Source organism: Vulpes vulpes, chromosome 1 (genome assembly GCF_048418805.1).
Source record: "Vulpes vulpes isolate BD-2025 chromosome 1, VulVul3, whole genome shotgun sequence".
NCBI classification, from domain to species: Eukaryota; Metazoa; Chordata; class Mammalia; order Carnivora; family Canidae; genus Vulpes; species Vulpes vulpes.
Window position 1 is genome coordinate 3,576,247 of NC_132780.1, and position 16,750 is coordinate 3,592,996.

Genomic DNA, 16,750 nt, shown 5'->3' on the forward strand with positions numbered 1-16,750 from the left:
TCCATGCACCGGGAGCCCGACGTGGGATTCGATCCCGGGTCTCCAGGATCGCGCCCTGGGCCAAAGGCAGGCGCCAAACCGCTGCGCCACCCAGGGATCCCAGAGTTGGTGGTTCTTTATGCTAAACTTCCCTGATCACATCACCATGTGCCTTCTGTCTCCTGATTGGATCCTGACTCAGTAACTCCCAGGCCATGGGCAGCACAGACATTAGAAAATGGAGGGACTTGGGGGATCCCTGGGTGGCTCCGCGGTTTAGTGCCTGCCTTCGGCCCAGTGTGTGATCCTGGAGTCCCAGGATCGGGTCCCACGTCGGGCTCCCTGCATGGAGCCTGTTTCTCCCTCTGCCTGTGTCTCTGTATCTCTCCCTCTCTCTCTGTGTCTCTCATGAATAAATAAATAAAATCTTTAAAAAATAAATAAAGAAAGAAAATGGAGGTACAGGTATAAACACAGGGAGATGTGCGAGGTGTGTCTAAGAGGCTGGTGACAAGATGATGTGTGTTACAGCAACAAACAATCTACATTGTTAAAATTATCTATGACAGTAGTTATGTTGCATTTATGTATTTCAGCTTTTTTACAGTGATAAAATATTACTTCTGTAATTAAAAAAGAGATCCATATCTGTACACGAATTTAATATTTGTATAGATTTGCCCATAGGGATAAAACATGCCACCTAACCAGCCCGTGTTTTCTGGTCCAGGTATCATGAGGGTCCTGACAAAGCAGCTAGCGGTGCCGGTGTCTTTCTCACCTGTACACAAAAGCCACCTCTTCGGAAACGGACAACTGTTCCGCACCATTGCCACAATGTGCCGCGCTCTCTCATAAACATGCCCAGGCACTCATTCAGCCTACAAACCACTAGTGGCTGGAGATGGCTGGGTGTACAAGACACTGTCGCTCATCCACCCCATGGGGACACTGTGTGTCGGCCCCAGGCAACACCAGGCCCTGGGGAGCAGAGGGGAAGGAGTGCATGGAGCTTAGAGCCTGAGCCAGCCTCCTCCTCCTCACCATACACCCTCTCACTTTGGAATGGACTCTAAAGTGAGCACCGGATACGTTAAAGACAACCTAACATCCAGGTAATCAGTCATGGACTAACTTAACTCCAGTGAAAAGAGAACGCAGGAATATTCCCACTTATGATCACAGAACCATGGTGTGGAGGTACAACAGTTCTATATTCAAAAAAAAAATTTTTTTTTAATTTTATTTATTTATTTATGATAGTCATAGAGAGAGAGAGAGGCAGAGACACAGGCAGAGGGAGAAGCAGGCTCCATGCACCGGGAGCCCAATGTGCGATTCGATCCCGGGTCTCCAGGATCGCGCCCTGAGCCAAAGGCAGGCACTAAACCGCTGCGCCACCCAGGGATCCCTATGTTCAAAAAATTAACCAGTATTTTTTTTTTTTTTTACCTTTTTCTTGTGTACGCTGTGTTGTAAGAGCTGAGCCTGGAAACCCATCGTGCTCAGAAATATCGTCCTCATCTTCACTATCCACCCCATGTGATAGTGGAACCTTTTGGTGACAAAAGATAAGAGAACACGTGATAAATGCGATCTGTATCAAATTTCCTCCTACCAAACTCAAGTGTCTTAACCATACGTCCTCCACTGCCACCTCCCACTGAGACACAGAATGACTACACCTAGCAGGGCTGGAGGAAACCTGGGTCCCTCGGGAAAAGCCTGGTAGCAAAGCCAATGCCATCCAAGCTCCGCTCAGGCCATGGAGAACTCGCATCCCACCTGCGCTACCTGGGCCTCTTGCCTTCCTCACTCCCACCAGGGACCAACCCACCTGGCCTGCTCTGCACAGCACCTAGGATCAGATCACTCTAGCCTGGCCCTGATGCTGTGTTATTCATCCCAACACGGCCAAGAACTGTTGAGCCGCCCTGGGAGAACCGTCATCCAGGCAATGTCTGTAGGGTCTATTATGTTTGCTCGCTGTGAGTTCACTGTAAACGTCATCTCCTGGTGGAACAGAGCCTTCCTTGCCACCGTCTGGGAGGGTGTCCTACGGAGGTATCATGAATGGTGGCAGGACCACAGAGCTGTCCCTTACAGACCCGTGGGCCAGGAATGGGACCTCCCCGGGATGAACATGAGCGTGACACAGTCCCACTGGCGCAGAGGCCAGCTGAGGGGAAGAGCAGTGAATCATATCTGCTATAATAAGCCATGACTGGCACTGTCTGGGTTGGTGTCCCTTCTGCCCTCCTGATTCTTCAATACAGTCTTGCTTATGCGATCAGCTGGGCCTCTCTGTGCTGTAGGCTATGGGGAGGGGGTGACATTCCCAAGCCTGATAGAGAAACAGTGGTGCTGACTGGCAAGATGTCTAAGAGAAGGGGCATTTCAGAGCCAAGAACTAAGGCTGGTAGGCCCACCAGGCTCTGGGAACAGGGCTCCAGGATGACCCAGCTCAGGAATGCACACTGGTCTCCCACTCTACTTAGCCTCTGAAGGAAGAAAAAATGAAATGACGTCTTGGCTTTTATCTCCTGGGAACCAACTGTCTTGTTCACCCTGTCAAAGATCTATTAGTCACTACCATCAAGGAGATGGGAAAGTGCCAAGGGGCTTCAAATATCACCCTCTCTGCTAGTCTCCGAGTACGAAGGCTGACCCCACATGTGTCCTGGATCCTACCTATGCCATGCGCTGGGGTCCAGGCATGGTATAGGCCCACCGGAAATATGTATGTGTATACACGGCTGTTTACGGCAGCGCTGTTCTAAAGAGCCCCAAACAAAACAAGCAAATATCCAACATCAGTAAAACGAGGGAGTCACCAAACCATGGCACTCCACAGCGGGCTGTTAAAAGCAGGGACAGTGAACTGAGCATCCCGACACACGACAACTGAAGACCATCAGACGCTCCAAACAATACACACAGCCTGTACTAAAATCAGCCAGTTTTCAGAGTGGGCAAAACTACAATGATTTTCTAAGAGCTAGTCAGCTCTGGGAGTCAGAGCCGTGGTGAACTCTGGGGAAGCAGTGGCCTCTTCTCGGTCACAAAGAGGGGCTTTGGGGTACTAGTAATGTCATTTTTCTTTTTAATCTGGGTGGTAGCCACTTTATAAAATTTCACTGAGCCGTACATTTACAGCCTATGTACCTTTGTGTATAGTTAATATGTTGATTAATAAGCCTAGAGAATTTGTGACAATCTCCTAAAAAGCTCTCTAATTTGAAAGTCTGAATTGAAAACATTTCTTAAACTGCCAGATACTTCTAAGGTAGCAAGGTAAAAACTACCTTGCTAATTCAAACAAAACCTGTTTGATTATCGAAGAAATGGAAGGAAGAAGCAGGCCAAGCCAGCCGCAGCACTGACATTAGTAATACTGGGAGTTGCCTGTCCTCACGTGCCCGAGCACCTGTGCCAGGCTCCTTCACTCTCTTCCTGGGTGGTCTAGCATCCCAGATTTTAAAGAGGAAAATGTACGTGGTGTAATTACCAGGGTAATTTTAGGTGGGGAAGAAAGGTATAACGTGCAACCTAGTAGAGGGAAAGAACTCGAACTGAAAAAAAGCATCAATTCAAGGAAAGACTAAAAAAAACAAAAAGAACAAACTGAGAAATAGAAAAACTGAAGATGGCAAGGTTAAACTCAACTATACCCACATATGCCTTAAATATAAAAGAACTAAATACTTCAGTAAAAAGACAAAGGGCAAGTTTGTCAAGCTCCGTTAACAAAAAACTGTATGCAGCTGTACATAAATGGAGAAGTAGTATGGTATGTGAATTATATCTCAGTGAACTTGTTTTAAAAAACGATATGCTCTTTACAAGACACGGATAAACATGATAGAAAAAGGTTGAAATCAACAGATGGAAAAAAAAACAGACCATACAAATATCAAATAGAAAAAATGTGGAAAATTCAGACAAAACAGACATTAAAGCAAAACATATTTTTAGAGATAAAAAGGTTCACTTTAGAGTGACAAAATATTCAATGCACCAGGAAGATACAGTTTTCAACTTGTACACACCTAACAACGTGGTTAGATGCCAAAGAACATGTGTTCTGGGATTTCATGCATGTAAAGTTCAAAAACGTGCACAGTGATGCCAGAAGCCTTCCATGACTTGCAGGAGAAAATCTGCCAACACAGCAAGGAGGCTGCAGTGTGGATTCTTGTGGCTTTGACTATCTGGGTGGAGTCCCCACTATCTTTGGCCTCCAGCAGAGATTAATCCAAATGACACAGGGCCTAGCCCATGGGGCATGGCCACCTTCCCAGATGCCTCTCCTCACATCAATGATGCTAAGTTAAGAACCCCACCCCAGATTGTCATCAGAGATGGTCACCAGAGGTGGAGCAACATGAGGGTCCAGGTAGCTCCACTTTGGGGTAAAGTCAAGGCAGAGGGTGGTAAAAATTTGCAGTGAACCAAGAACTAACTCTGGTTTTTTGGTTTTGTTTTGAAGTAGGCTCCGTGCCCAACACGGGGCTTGAACTCATGACCCTGAGATCAAGAGTCATGTGCTCTACTGACTAAGCCAGTCAAGTGCTCCCCACAACTAACTTTGGACGGGGCAGTTCTGATTCACAAGGTAGAAAGACATCTGGAGGTCCAATAATGTGCTTGACCAAGGGTTTGGGAATCCGTGTTTCCTCACCTGCTGCATAGAGGAAACCCCACACTGGAAAATGGCAGCACTTACTCTTGAGGGCTTCTGCATATTGGCTGGAATGATGACTTGGTGCCTTCCTTGCTATCCTGGCCGATGGGGTGAGGCTCCTGCAGAGGTGCTTGTACTGGTAGTAGTCAATAATCTCCATGCACATAAGACTAACAGGGCTATTTCTATCTGCACATGGACATGTAAATATGGAGAGCGCATGAGTCATGCCATGGCAGGCACTGCTACATCACTCACTCAGTGACTGGTACCCTCCTTTCTCCCTTGCTAAGAGACTCCTGACTTTGTTTGGTGCAAATGGTCTCAGCCCTAGGGTATGATCCATGGGAATCCTCTTCCCCTTAGCCAGTGACTGACTGGTCAAGGGATGGCCATGTAACCAATGAGACTCCTCCTGGGAAGCTTCTGGAAAAAAAAATGTTCTTCCTAATAAATACAGAGAAGCATAATGAGAAGGCCCTTGCCCCACTTCTTCCCTTCTGCTTTGGGGCGAGGACTGGTTGTGCCCACTGCTGACCATAAGAAAGAAGCTAAGGAGATCTCAGGTACCAGCCTTTGATAGGCAGCTGAAACAGCATTAGAATCTCCTGCCTTTTGATGTTGTGAGGTCAGAGAATTACATGTCTATTATTTAAACCTTATGTTTGTCTATTCTATTTTTGCAGCCCCCCAAAAAACCCAACACAGATGTCAAAGTGACCACAGAGGTTTGTCCTGGAGAGAAGAGGAGGACTGGAATAGGAACGGCAGGGTTCCAGGACAAGCCTGCATCTCATGTGCCCTATCCAAAGCTTTTATAAGAAACACATATTCACGCATTACCTGTGTAACTAAAAGAAAAACTGAAAGAAGCCAAAAACTCCAGAGACAGAAAGGGGACACTCCTAATCCTCAAGAGTAGCAACAGAAGAATGTCCACTATTTTTTGGCCTCCAGAAAATTCTAGAGAGGACTGGTTTACCCCTGCATGAATGGTTCCTCACTGGGTCTCCATCCAAGCACATGGTAGACACTCAAATATCCGTCTGTTGGCCAGTGGTTGGATGAATACATGAACAAGTGAGTGAATGCATGTTACCTTATGACGGGATGCTCTGCAAATCCACAAATACAACAATAGCAAGAATGAGGACAGGAGAGCTTTGGTAACATCCTTTACATGACTTCTACTTAAAAATAGTAACAAGGCATTTAGACTACACTCTCTTCCCTTAAAATCTATTGAAAGCAATTAAAAGAATGGGGGGGGAGGGGAGAAAGCTTAGTCAATGGGGCAGAAAACAGCTACCAAATCTATGAAAATTGGAACAGAAAGAGAATGCCAAAAGCTGCCAAACCTCCTCTGACTTCAGGCATGAAGATGTTTGAAAAGCCACAAAGAGTCACAGTTATACAGGTCCACAGTGATGTTCTGACGGGTGCAGAGGGGCCCAGGAGAAGTACAATCATTCCCATACGGCAGAAGCGAGGGGCGGAGAAGCTAAAGAAAGACACCAACGGAGAGCCCATCTTTACTGTCCAGAATCTAGCCTCTATTCTCCCCAAGAAATGAAGGACAGCACAGAGACTGACATCAAGAACCCAAAGAAGAGATTCAGAAGACCAAGAAAAGTGACAAGGCACCAAAAGATGTAAAAAGTAAATTGGTAAAACTAAAAACCAAAAGGAAAAATGAAACCAATGCAGAGAAGGTGAAAGCTATACTAGAGGCAAAAACACAGTGACACAGAGATGAGGAGAGTACACAGAGCAAATCACAGAAAGTAACACAGCAAAGAACAAAGAGGGGCAAGTGATTACGAGAAAATATAAGACATGGAAGACAAAAAAAAAAAAAAAGACATGGAGGACAAAGGACAGCCAACAAATGTATAACTCGTGTTCCCAAAGGAGAATAAATGCTAAGATTAGTCAATGATAAAACGAAATAGGGAAGGAAATGTTCCCTGAAAACAAAAAAAGGAAGATGAAAATCTGTGTCTGCAGAATTAAATAACAAATGAAATTTTTGAGGAAAAGGACAGATAATAACACACAACACCATGAATTCTGGTGAAGTTACTGAACTGCAAAGGGTAACAAACGAGTCTACCAAGGCGTCAGACAAAAGGATCAAGTGACCTCAAAGGGAGAAGCAAGCAACTGGAGCTCCTTCCCATCGCTTTGCTGTCTCCCTCCGCAGTCCTCTCAGAAAGGCACTGCCCCTGCAGACACGGTCTCATGCCACCCTGCACCCTTCCTTTGTAACATTTATCATAACTGTGATCGATTAACTATAATCACGGTTATGACAAATGTTAATAATATGTGATTTATCACGACTGTGTGACTGCGGACTGTGTCTTACGCTGCAGCACGATGCCTGGTCCTCGCTGCATGCTCAGGAATTGTATTCAAGTTGAGCTGCTGACCTACCCAGGCAGAGTGGCCTCCCTAACACAGTCCTTTATAAGTGCAGAGAGGTTATGGGACTTACCCAAGCCATACGACTGGGAAGTAGAGAAGCGGGGACTTGAACTCAGGTCTCTGAATGCCCAGGGCACTGCTCTGTCCACTGGATGCTAGCATCGCATGAACGGACCCCAAATCCACGCCCCCCCACTTCCTCTCCAGCCTTACGTTTGGGTGGCACCAATAAGAAAACTGCTGAAAACAAGACTTGCTTTCCATGTTAGGCCATTTCTGAGCGGGTGCACACTTCACATGAAGATGTTTGCCCAACTACCCTGAAACACAGAGAGAGGCATGAGGTATAGATTTAAATCCAAATTGCCTGATTTGGGTTGCTCTGTTTCCTTATCTTTCTAGTCTTGAAAATTATTTAAAGGAATTATGAACGACTCATAAAAAAGGATATAAATTATAAATTATTTACCGTAGATTACAGAGTGTCTATAGTAAATACAAAAAAGGCAGGTTTGCCTTTTGACATTAAAGGTATCCCACAGGCAGTATCTCCTTCGGATCTGGTGCCATCTAGCGATCAAATAGCATCCTTACAGGCTCTACACACCCATTTTCCCCAAAAGGGATATACTTTAATCGTATCAATTTAAGAATATTTGGCCAGTTTCAAAGAAAGCTTGATGTCTAAGAAATAGTCTCAATAGGCAAAAGGACTATAAACACAAATTTTAATTCTAAACAGAGAAACTTGGTCGCCCTGGTCTGAAGCCTGCCTCTGCCCTTGGATGGTTGGTTGGGTAACAACCTTGGGCGAGTCTCTTACCATGTTTCTTCACACACTTAACCCCAAGGATGTGAAGTAAATGAGATGGTACATATAAGCTGCCTAGTATATATTAAATGCTCAGAAAATGTCAATGTGTCTCCCTGCACCTACTGTGTTACCCCTTTAACCCTCTCCTCACCCCCTCCCAAAAAACACAATCATAAGGCTGTGGGAAATCGAAATCCCTTTCCAGCTCAAAGGGCCCTTTCGTTCATGCCATCTGCAACTGGCCAGGACAAAGCAGACCGTCATGAGCCCTTCCAATTGCAACTGGTTCCTGGGTTGTATAAGGATGGCATTCCAGTCAGCTGGGATGAACAGAAATGCGGTGACTGGCATGCATATGCTGCTGCTTGAAAGGCAAAAGAAAAAAAAACTGCTTTGGAGAACAATCTGGCAGGATCTGGTGCGACCCTCAGCACACACAGGTGCATGGACCAAATGTGCGAGGAAATAACCTCTATGCTCATCGGTAGGACGTAGGTATAAAAGTTAACGTGGATTCATCTCAAAACTGCAATCAGAGTGAAAAAAAGCCAAGGGGTAAAATGACTGGTTCGCTATGGTGACCTATTTACAATTAAGAAAAAAGTTGGGCTGTATTTGTTTGCTGACACTTATTTGTAGTAAAAGAGCTAAAACACAGACTTCCAGAATGTATTCCAAATCCAAGAGCTGATCGTCTTCCAGGGAGGGAGACAAAGATTTCAACCCGAACTATGATTTCATTTCTTTTTAGAAAATCTGAGACAACTGGGCAGCCCGGGTAGCTCAGCGGTGTAGCGCCGCCTTCAGCCCAGGGCGTGATCCTGGAGACCCGGGATCGAGTCCCACGTCAGGCGCCCTGCATGGAGCCTGCTTCTCCCTGCCTGTGTGTGTCTCTGCCTCTCTCTCTCTCTCTGTGTGTGTGTCTCTCATGAATAAGTAAATAAAATTTAAAAAAAAAAAAAAAGAAAGAAAGAAAATCTGAGACAAGAAAAGATAAGCATGTCCATACTTGCTCATTCTGGAGAATGAGAATACCTATGTGTTATATTATTTTCTACTTTTTCCTTTCTTTTTGGGCTGGGTTGTAGAAAATAAAGATGTTCAGCTTTAATATAAACTGAAATGTCGGGATCCCTGGGTGGCGCAGCGGTTTGGCGCCTGCCTTTGGCCCAGGGTGCGATCCTGGAGACCCGGGATCGAATCCCACATCAGGCTCCCGGCGCATGGAGCCTGCTTCTCCCTCTGCCTGTGTCTCTGCCTCTCTCTCTCTCTCTCTGTATGGCTATCATAAATAAAAAAAAAAAAAAAAAAAAAATTAAAAAAATAAAAAATAAAAAAAATAAACTGAAATGTCAGTTTTCCAAGGTGGGGGTACCAACTCACACACCCACCAGCATTAGAGGGCTCCTGGATAACCTCATGAATGCTTGATATTAATAGTTGTCTCGCTCTACTTTTCACATTTTAAACGAAAACAAAATTTCCCTATTGCACATGGGTCCTGAAGCCACCATGACACACGTGCCTACAAAATAAAATCTGTATCCTGCTAATGACAGAGGAGACTGTTTAGGTCACTATAATCTCTTTCTTCTATGGGAAATGGGGTGGCAAGCTTTACTTCCAAAATAGTTGAGTGATAAACAACTCTGCCTGTAACCTCAGTGCAAAATACCAGCCAGAAAGTCCGCAGATCGAGGGCAGACGGACTTCCCCTGGGCCCCTGCGGCAGAACTTGCTCTGGGCTCGGCCGCCACCCGCCTGCTTCAGAGCTTTTCCCGTAGAGAAACCTCGTGCTGCATGTTACAGTCTGCAGTAATAGAAATATAATCACTCTGTGTATAATTTGATGCTGTAAATGTGGGTACATGGTCACTGTAACATGTGTTATAGTGACGATGAAAAACGAGAAAAGAAAAAGAAATTACAGAACTGCCTTTTGCCATTAAGGAAGCAGTACTATCTAGTTTCCCAAACCCTGGAGCATGGAGTTGAAACCAGAGCAGCTCAGGCAGTGGTGGAGGAATGGGCTCCGGAACCTCTCCGTACCACGTTCCTCACCGAGGCAGTGGGGGGATAACTGCAGGAAAGAGCCTACAACAGAGACTCCCGTATGGGGATGCCTGGGTGGCTCAGTGGTTGAGCATCTGCCTTCGGCCCAGGGCGTGATCCTGGATACCTGGGATCGAGTCCCACATCGGGCTCCCCACATGGAGCCTGCTTCTTCCTCTGCCTGTGTCTCTGCCTCTCTCTGTGTGTATGTCTCTCATGAATAAATAAATAAAATCTAAAAAAAAAAAAAAAAAAAGAGAGACTCCCGTATGGTAAGCGCTCAAAGAATGTCAGCTACTACGGAGATAAAGGAGGATATTCCTCTTGTGGAGCATGAGTTTGAAGAAAGGTCGCAACGTGGATGTTGATACTGGAAAAGTGACAGGAAAAGCAGCCTTGGGGGTCAAAGAAAAGAGCAGGCTTACTAGCACTGGATGGAGATATACATTAACAACGTGAAGATGTTTATCTTCGTCTCTGAAGGTGAAGGAACAGTCTTTGGACAATAAAGGAAGGAGCCTGAAACTGCTGCCTCACCAGATTAAAAAAGAGACTGCCCGTGTTCAGAAAATCAGCCCCAAGCAAAAGCCATTAAAGGCAGAAGAGAGAAAAGGAAATCCTTGCTAATGCACTCGACACAATTTACAGTAAGCTAACGTCAACGTGCAAAAGAAAGTCTGGAATGTGACCGACACCTGATTTCTGTGGGGCACGGTATACACAGCATCACGGGGACCTCCCCCTTCTTTGTGAGGGCTGACATCCTCCGACTCCTCGCCGCTGGACGACAGGTTTGTGTCCATGTCCTCGTCCTCTGCGTAGCCCAGCATTTCAAAGGATGGCAAAGAAGTCCTTCTTCCTGTCTCATCCTGCCAACTTGGTCTGTATTGGAAGGTTGAGAGCAAAATAAATAAACAAATAAGCAAGTGAGCCACTTAACACTTCACGTCGATATATATATAAACCAGTCCTACTGTTTTCATATGTATTATATATGTATATATGTATTAGATGCCCCACCTGCAAGGCCCCACCACAAAAGTGTTGTGTGCACATTGCAAAACATACAGAAGCTAAGGATTAAGTCATCCACTATCTCATCTCCTCGTAAACTCAGCATTTCTTTCTAGCTTCTTATGTAGGTTTTTCTTGTTTCCATCACTGCCTACATGCACAATGTGCCTCTTTGGTAACACGTTTCTAAAGTCAAAACGTTAAAAGACAAGACTCAAGTGGATACACCAGTTTAGTCAGCCATTCCCTGTACTTAGGCTTTTGCCCTATTATCACTGTGGCAAGTAACATCTGCGTGCAGATAATCAATCTCTTCTGTGTTTAGGATCCGTCTTATGAGCCAAATAACTGTACGGTAAACTGCGGAGTCAAATGGTGTGACTATTTTGGGGATCTACAAGCATAATGCACAAAACCACTTCACCAGTCACCTCCCCACCCTGTGACTACATTAGTAACAATTTTCCAAAACTTGGCAAAAGAACTGAAATCTCACTATGTAAATCTGCATTTGTTACTGAAACGATTATTTCCATGTATTTGTGTCCATTCTCTGTGAAGAACTGTCTGTTCATGTCCTTTGCCCAGGGATCTCCTTTGCTTCTCGTATGCCTATTTCAATAACTTTTGCATCTACAAAGTTAAAAACTTTGCATTTACTGTATTTTTCCTATTCTATTAATTTCATTGTGTAAGTTTTTTTTAACATATAGATGATTAAAAATATTTTTTTACCTTTTAAATTCTTAGCTTAGAAGGACATAGCAGGCATCACCCTCTGAGAGATCTGATTATAGGATTTCATGGTCTTATTTATGTGTATGTACAGATTAACATTTTAAGAGTAATTTATTTGAAAAAAAAAAAGAGTAATTTATTTGGCATATTGAACTAGCCAAGGCTCAAAGCTAATCTTTTTTTTTTCTACTACTGCCAATCACTATACTGTCGGATTCTTTCCTTCCCCTCTGTGAGGCTGCCTTTATGAAACAGTCACTATGCTTGCAAACATTGGGTTCCCTCAGGGTATCCATGGGCACTTCTCTATCATGGAACCAGTCCTACTGTTTTCACTACTTCATCTATGTGTTTGGTTTTTTTTTTTTTTATTTTTATTTATTTATGATAGTCACAGAGAGAGAGAGAGAGAGAGAGGCAGAGACACAGGCAGAGGGAGAAGCAGGCTCCATGCACCGGGAGCCCGACGTGGGATTCGATCCCGGGTCTCCAGGATCGTGCCCTGGGCCAAAGGCAGGCGCCAAACCGCTGCACCACCCAGGGATCCCCTCATCTATGTGTTTTAAATACAATGTGGCTAATCCAGCCCTCCCCCTGAGTCAAAGTTTCCAGATTTCCTCTGATGGTCTTATCTGTTCATTCTTTCTAGTGAAGTTTAAGTTCCTTTCCTCATCTTTAGTTCTTATGCAGCTACAGCAAAATTCTTACCAGAAGAAAAATGGGCTATATTCAAATATCTCAAAATGGAGTCAATATTAAAATGTGAAAGCCAAAAATATTAACATGTTCTAGATGGAAATAAGTGAGCATTCATATAATAGGGAAGGTCTTTCAGGTTTCTTTTCAGGCCTTTGTCAAAAACTACAAAGACTGATAGATCGGACTTCATAAAAAGGTATGCAAAAAGACCTCAAAAAACAAAACTGAATAAAGATAACAGATAAAAGGCAAATCTGGTTATGTGTTCCCCAAGCTCCACCCCATAAGCCCTTAAAGCCCTGTGTCCTCCTGGGCTCCTAGCGGGAAGGGGTGGAGAGGACCAAACCTCAGAACAAAACACCAAAGGCATCGCCAGGCTGGCCCCTACCCACCTCACCCACTGACCCAGCCACAAACCTCTTCCCTCAGCTGCTCACATGGATCAGGTGTCATGCTCCCTCTTCTCTGTCTCGAAGGTTCATTCCAGCCCCACTCTGGCCATTGTCTCCAGACCCTTGAGCCATTCCCAGGCACATCTTGTTCCTTCCTCAGCTCTGTGCTCAATGCTCTCTTCCCCAGGAGGAAACCCTCCTGACCACCCAACCCAACATTGGCTCTCACCAGGCTCAAGCAACAAAAAAAAATGAGTTGAAAAGAGAAAGAAGATAAAAAAAAAAAAAAAAAGAAAGAAAAGAGAAAGAAGATTATAGTAGACATGAATACCGAAGGTAAGAGCAGCATGAAATGTTCAGAGAGGGGACACAGGGGAAGTGGTGGGTGACAACTCTCGCACCTAGGTTGTGGCACAGGAGAGTCCCGCGAAGGGCTGAAGGTGGCACTGACTTCACCACTCTCTGAAAACCACCAGGGCTTTCAGAAGCCTTAATTTAGTAAGAGCCACTCTAGAGAAAATCCTGATATGAGTCAAAAGCAACCAATACCCCAAGACAGTGACCTGTAGACAGTGGTGATGAAAAGCTGAGTACTATGCTCCATTCACAACCACAAGCATGCACGTGCGTGCGCACACACACACACACACACACACACACACACGAGCTGGGTGTCCTCTGCCCAGAGAAGCAGCAGAGCCAGCGATATGGTTCTTACTGAAGCCTCAGCTCTGAGGTGGTGGCGTAGGGCTCTATGAAACTATCCTTTTCAACACAGGTCGTGTCACTCTCAGACACGGATCTCTGGCGAGGTTGAGGAATGGCAACGGTCCGGCCGGTCAGTGTTGTTGTCAGGATGACAGCAGCCAGGGCAGATCTAGGCACAAAAACACCCCAGGGAGAAGGTGAGACACAAACCTGCAAGCTGAAGGGTGAACGACAGGACACGAGACACGAGAATTAACGAAGGGTGAGCTTCTGTTCCATGTTTAGTGCGTATCTGCTGACTACATCCCCACTGTTATGTACTTCATCTCATTATCACACCAACTGAATGAATGCATACTACTGTAATCTCCATTTTTAAAATAAAATATAAACGATTGTCCAAGATTTTCTAGCTAATAGGAGATGAGTCCAGGTCTCTAAACTAGGCAGTCTATATTCAAGCAGTTTCCTTTTAAAATGAGAGATCAGAATGGGGGGAAGAAAAGGAGATATAAAAAAGATATCAAAGATTTTATTTTTAAATTATTTTTAAGGGGATCCCTGGGTGGCGCAGCGGTTTGGCGCCTGCCTTTGGCCCAGGGCGCAATCCTGGAGACCCGGGATCGAATCCCACATCGGGCTCCTGGTGCATGGAGCCTGCTTCTCCCTCTGCCTGTGTCTCTGCCTCTCTCTCTCTCTCTCTCTCTCTCTCTGTGACTATCATAAATAAATAAAAGTTAAAAAAAAATAATAATAAATTATTTTTAAAAAGATATATTTATTTTAGAGAGAGAGCATGAGTGGGAGGGGCAGAAGGAAAGGGAGAGGGAATCTCAAGCAGACTCCACACTGACTGTGGAGCCCAATCCGGGGCTCGATCTCAAGACTTTTAGATCAGGACCTGAGTCAAAACCGAGAGCCGGACCCTTTACTGACTATGCCACCCAGGCACCCCAAAAAAAGATACAAAAGATTTTAAAAGGCATTTTTAAAACACTTGTAAATTATTCAAAACTATAATATTGGAAAGATGAGAGTAATGGATTTACCTTCCCACTTGCAAAAGCAAAACAAAACAACAGATTTACAACTGTGTCAGCTTTACTGCCTGAGAGAATTTCCAGGTCATGGCACAGGGAGGAAGAACTGACATGGGGCCAGGTGGACCTCCCGAGTTACGGAGATCGAGCTGACCATCCAGGAAAAGCACAGCAGACAGAATTTGCAGGACAGAGTACTGGAAAAGAGAGGGCTGAGCAGAGAGCGCTCCGGAAATCTGCAGAAGGGCCCCTGAGTGTTTGGCAAAATATTCCTCAGTGGGTGAATGTCAGGAAACTATCCAAGGCTGGGGGAAGAACCATCCACAGTGATTAGAGGATCAGTGCCAGGTGCGTACACACGGCTGGGGACAAGGCCTGCTCCCACCAGATGGGAAAACATTATAATCTACAGGACATGGAGAACGTCCTTGGAAAGGTCTTGCCTCAGTAGTGGGGAATAATTAGCCCTAGGTTGCTTCAGATGTCCCTAACAACTCAGAAAAACAAGACCTAAAAGATCAAATCAGTTCCAAGTAACTTAACTGCATCCCAGAACAAAATTCCAGCAGATTTGTAGGAATACAAAAATATCCAGCATGTGACAAAGTGAAACTTACAACAGTGTCTAGTATGCAATCCAAGATAACCAGGCATGCAAAGAGACGGAAAAACACGATCCAAAATGATGAGAAGAATCAAAAGAAACCCACTCAGAACTGAAGGCATATGTTAGAACGAGCAGAGGACATAAAGACAGTTATAACTGTATTCCATATGTTCAAAAAGCTAAGTAGAAACACGGGAGATTATTAAAAAAGACTTGAGCTTTGGGAGCTGAAAATTAGACTGTATGGGACAGACCGCAGATTACCCTTTGCAAAAAAAAAAAAAAAAAAAAAAAGACTAGTGAAATTGAAGACAAAACAAGAGAAAATAACTAAAATGAAACACAGAGAGGGAAAAAAATAATTTAAAAAAAAAGGAGCATCATGAGATATGGGATAAAAAAATGTGACTGTTTTATGCTTTAAGCCACTAAGTTTTGGTGTAATTTGTTACACAACAATAGATAACTAATACAATACAGCCTTTTCAGCAAATGGTGCTGAACAACTGAGTTCCGAATAAGCTTGAATCTGTGCCTCCCGCACCATATTCAAAAAGAAATTCAAATTGGATTAGACTTCAATGTAAAGCCCAAAACTATAAAACTTCTAGAAGAAAATACAGGAGAAAATCTTTGCAGCTTTGGTTCAGGCAAAGATTTCTCAGATAGGATACTGAAATCAAGATCTATAAAAGAAAAAAATTGATATGCTGAACTTCATAAAAATCAAAAACTCCTGCTCTTTGAAAGACACTGTTAAGAGAATGAAAAGACAAGCCACACACATATTTGGAAATTTGATAAAGGACTTGATATCTGTGATATTTGATAAAGGACTTGTATCTAGATTATATAAGGTACTCTCAAAATACAGGAATAGGAACACACTCAATTTTTAAAAGAGGGCACAAGGTTTAAATAGACACTTCACCAAAGAAAATATACAAATGGGGGACACCTGGGTGGCTCAGCGGCTGAGCGGCTGCCTTTGGCTCAGGGCATGATCCCGGGATCTGGGATCGAGTACCCCCTCGCAGGGAGCCTGCTTCTCCCACTGCCTATGTCTCTGCCTCTCTCTCTGTCTCTCATGAATAAATAAATAAATCTTTAAAAAAAAAAAAAGACAAAGAAAATATACAAATGGCAAATAAGCACAAAAGATGCTCAACAACCTTAGTTATCAGAGAAATGCAAAATAAAGTCACAATGAGATACTACTACACTGCTTACTCTTAGAATGTCCAAAATTTAAAAGACTGGCCAAGAGAATCCCTTATGCTCCTCCTTTCCAACCTAGGCCCGGCAGATTGGGTTCCACAAAGGAGGAGGGTTAAGAAGAAGGGCCATGCTGCCATTGCCAGGATGGCAACTGGAGAGTACCCCACCAACATTCACAGGCACTCTGCAGAGTGAGCCTCAAGAAATGTGCCCCCTTGGGTAGAGAGATCCAGAAATTTGCAAGGAAAAAGTTGGGAACTTCAGCTGTGCTCACGGACTCCAGATACAACAGTGCCGCCTTGGCCAAAGGAATAAGGAATGGCCCACCCTGAATGAGTCTATGGTCGTCCAGAAAGCTTAAGGGGGATGTTGATTCAC

At 44.3% G+C, this 16,750-nt stretch overlaps 1 protein-coding gene across 5 annotated transcripts in view; it reads right to left on the reverse strand.

Annotated features, from left to right (window-relative positions):
- The window catches only part of CEP89 (centrosomal protein 89), a 74,160-nt gene that overhangs the window by 52,051 nt on the left and 5,359 nt on the right, over positions 1-16,750 (reverse strand). For 2 of the 5 annotated variants that reach the window (XM_026010176.2, XM_026010175.2), the window contains exons 3-5: positions 13,518-13,676; positions 10,652-10,838; positions 1,432-1,534 (exon numbers count right to left, since the gene is read on the reverse strand). In XM_026010176.2, coding sequence (XP_025865961.2) covers positions 1,432-1,534; positions 10,652-10,838; positions 13,518-13,676 — 449 coding nt within the window. Of the gene's footprint in view, positions 1-1,431; positions 1,535-7,303; positions 7,411-10,651; positions 10,839-12,844; positions 12,996-13,517; positions 13,677-16,750 lie in introns of those variants that run through there. The other 3 variants (XM_072749939.1, XM_026010177.2, XM_072749927.1) reach the window with 3 other exon arrangements.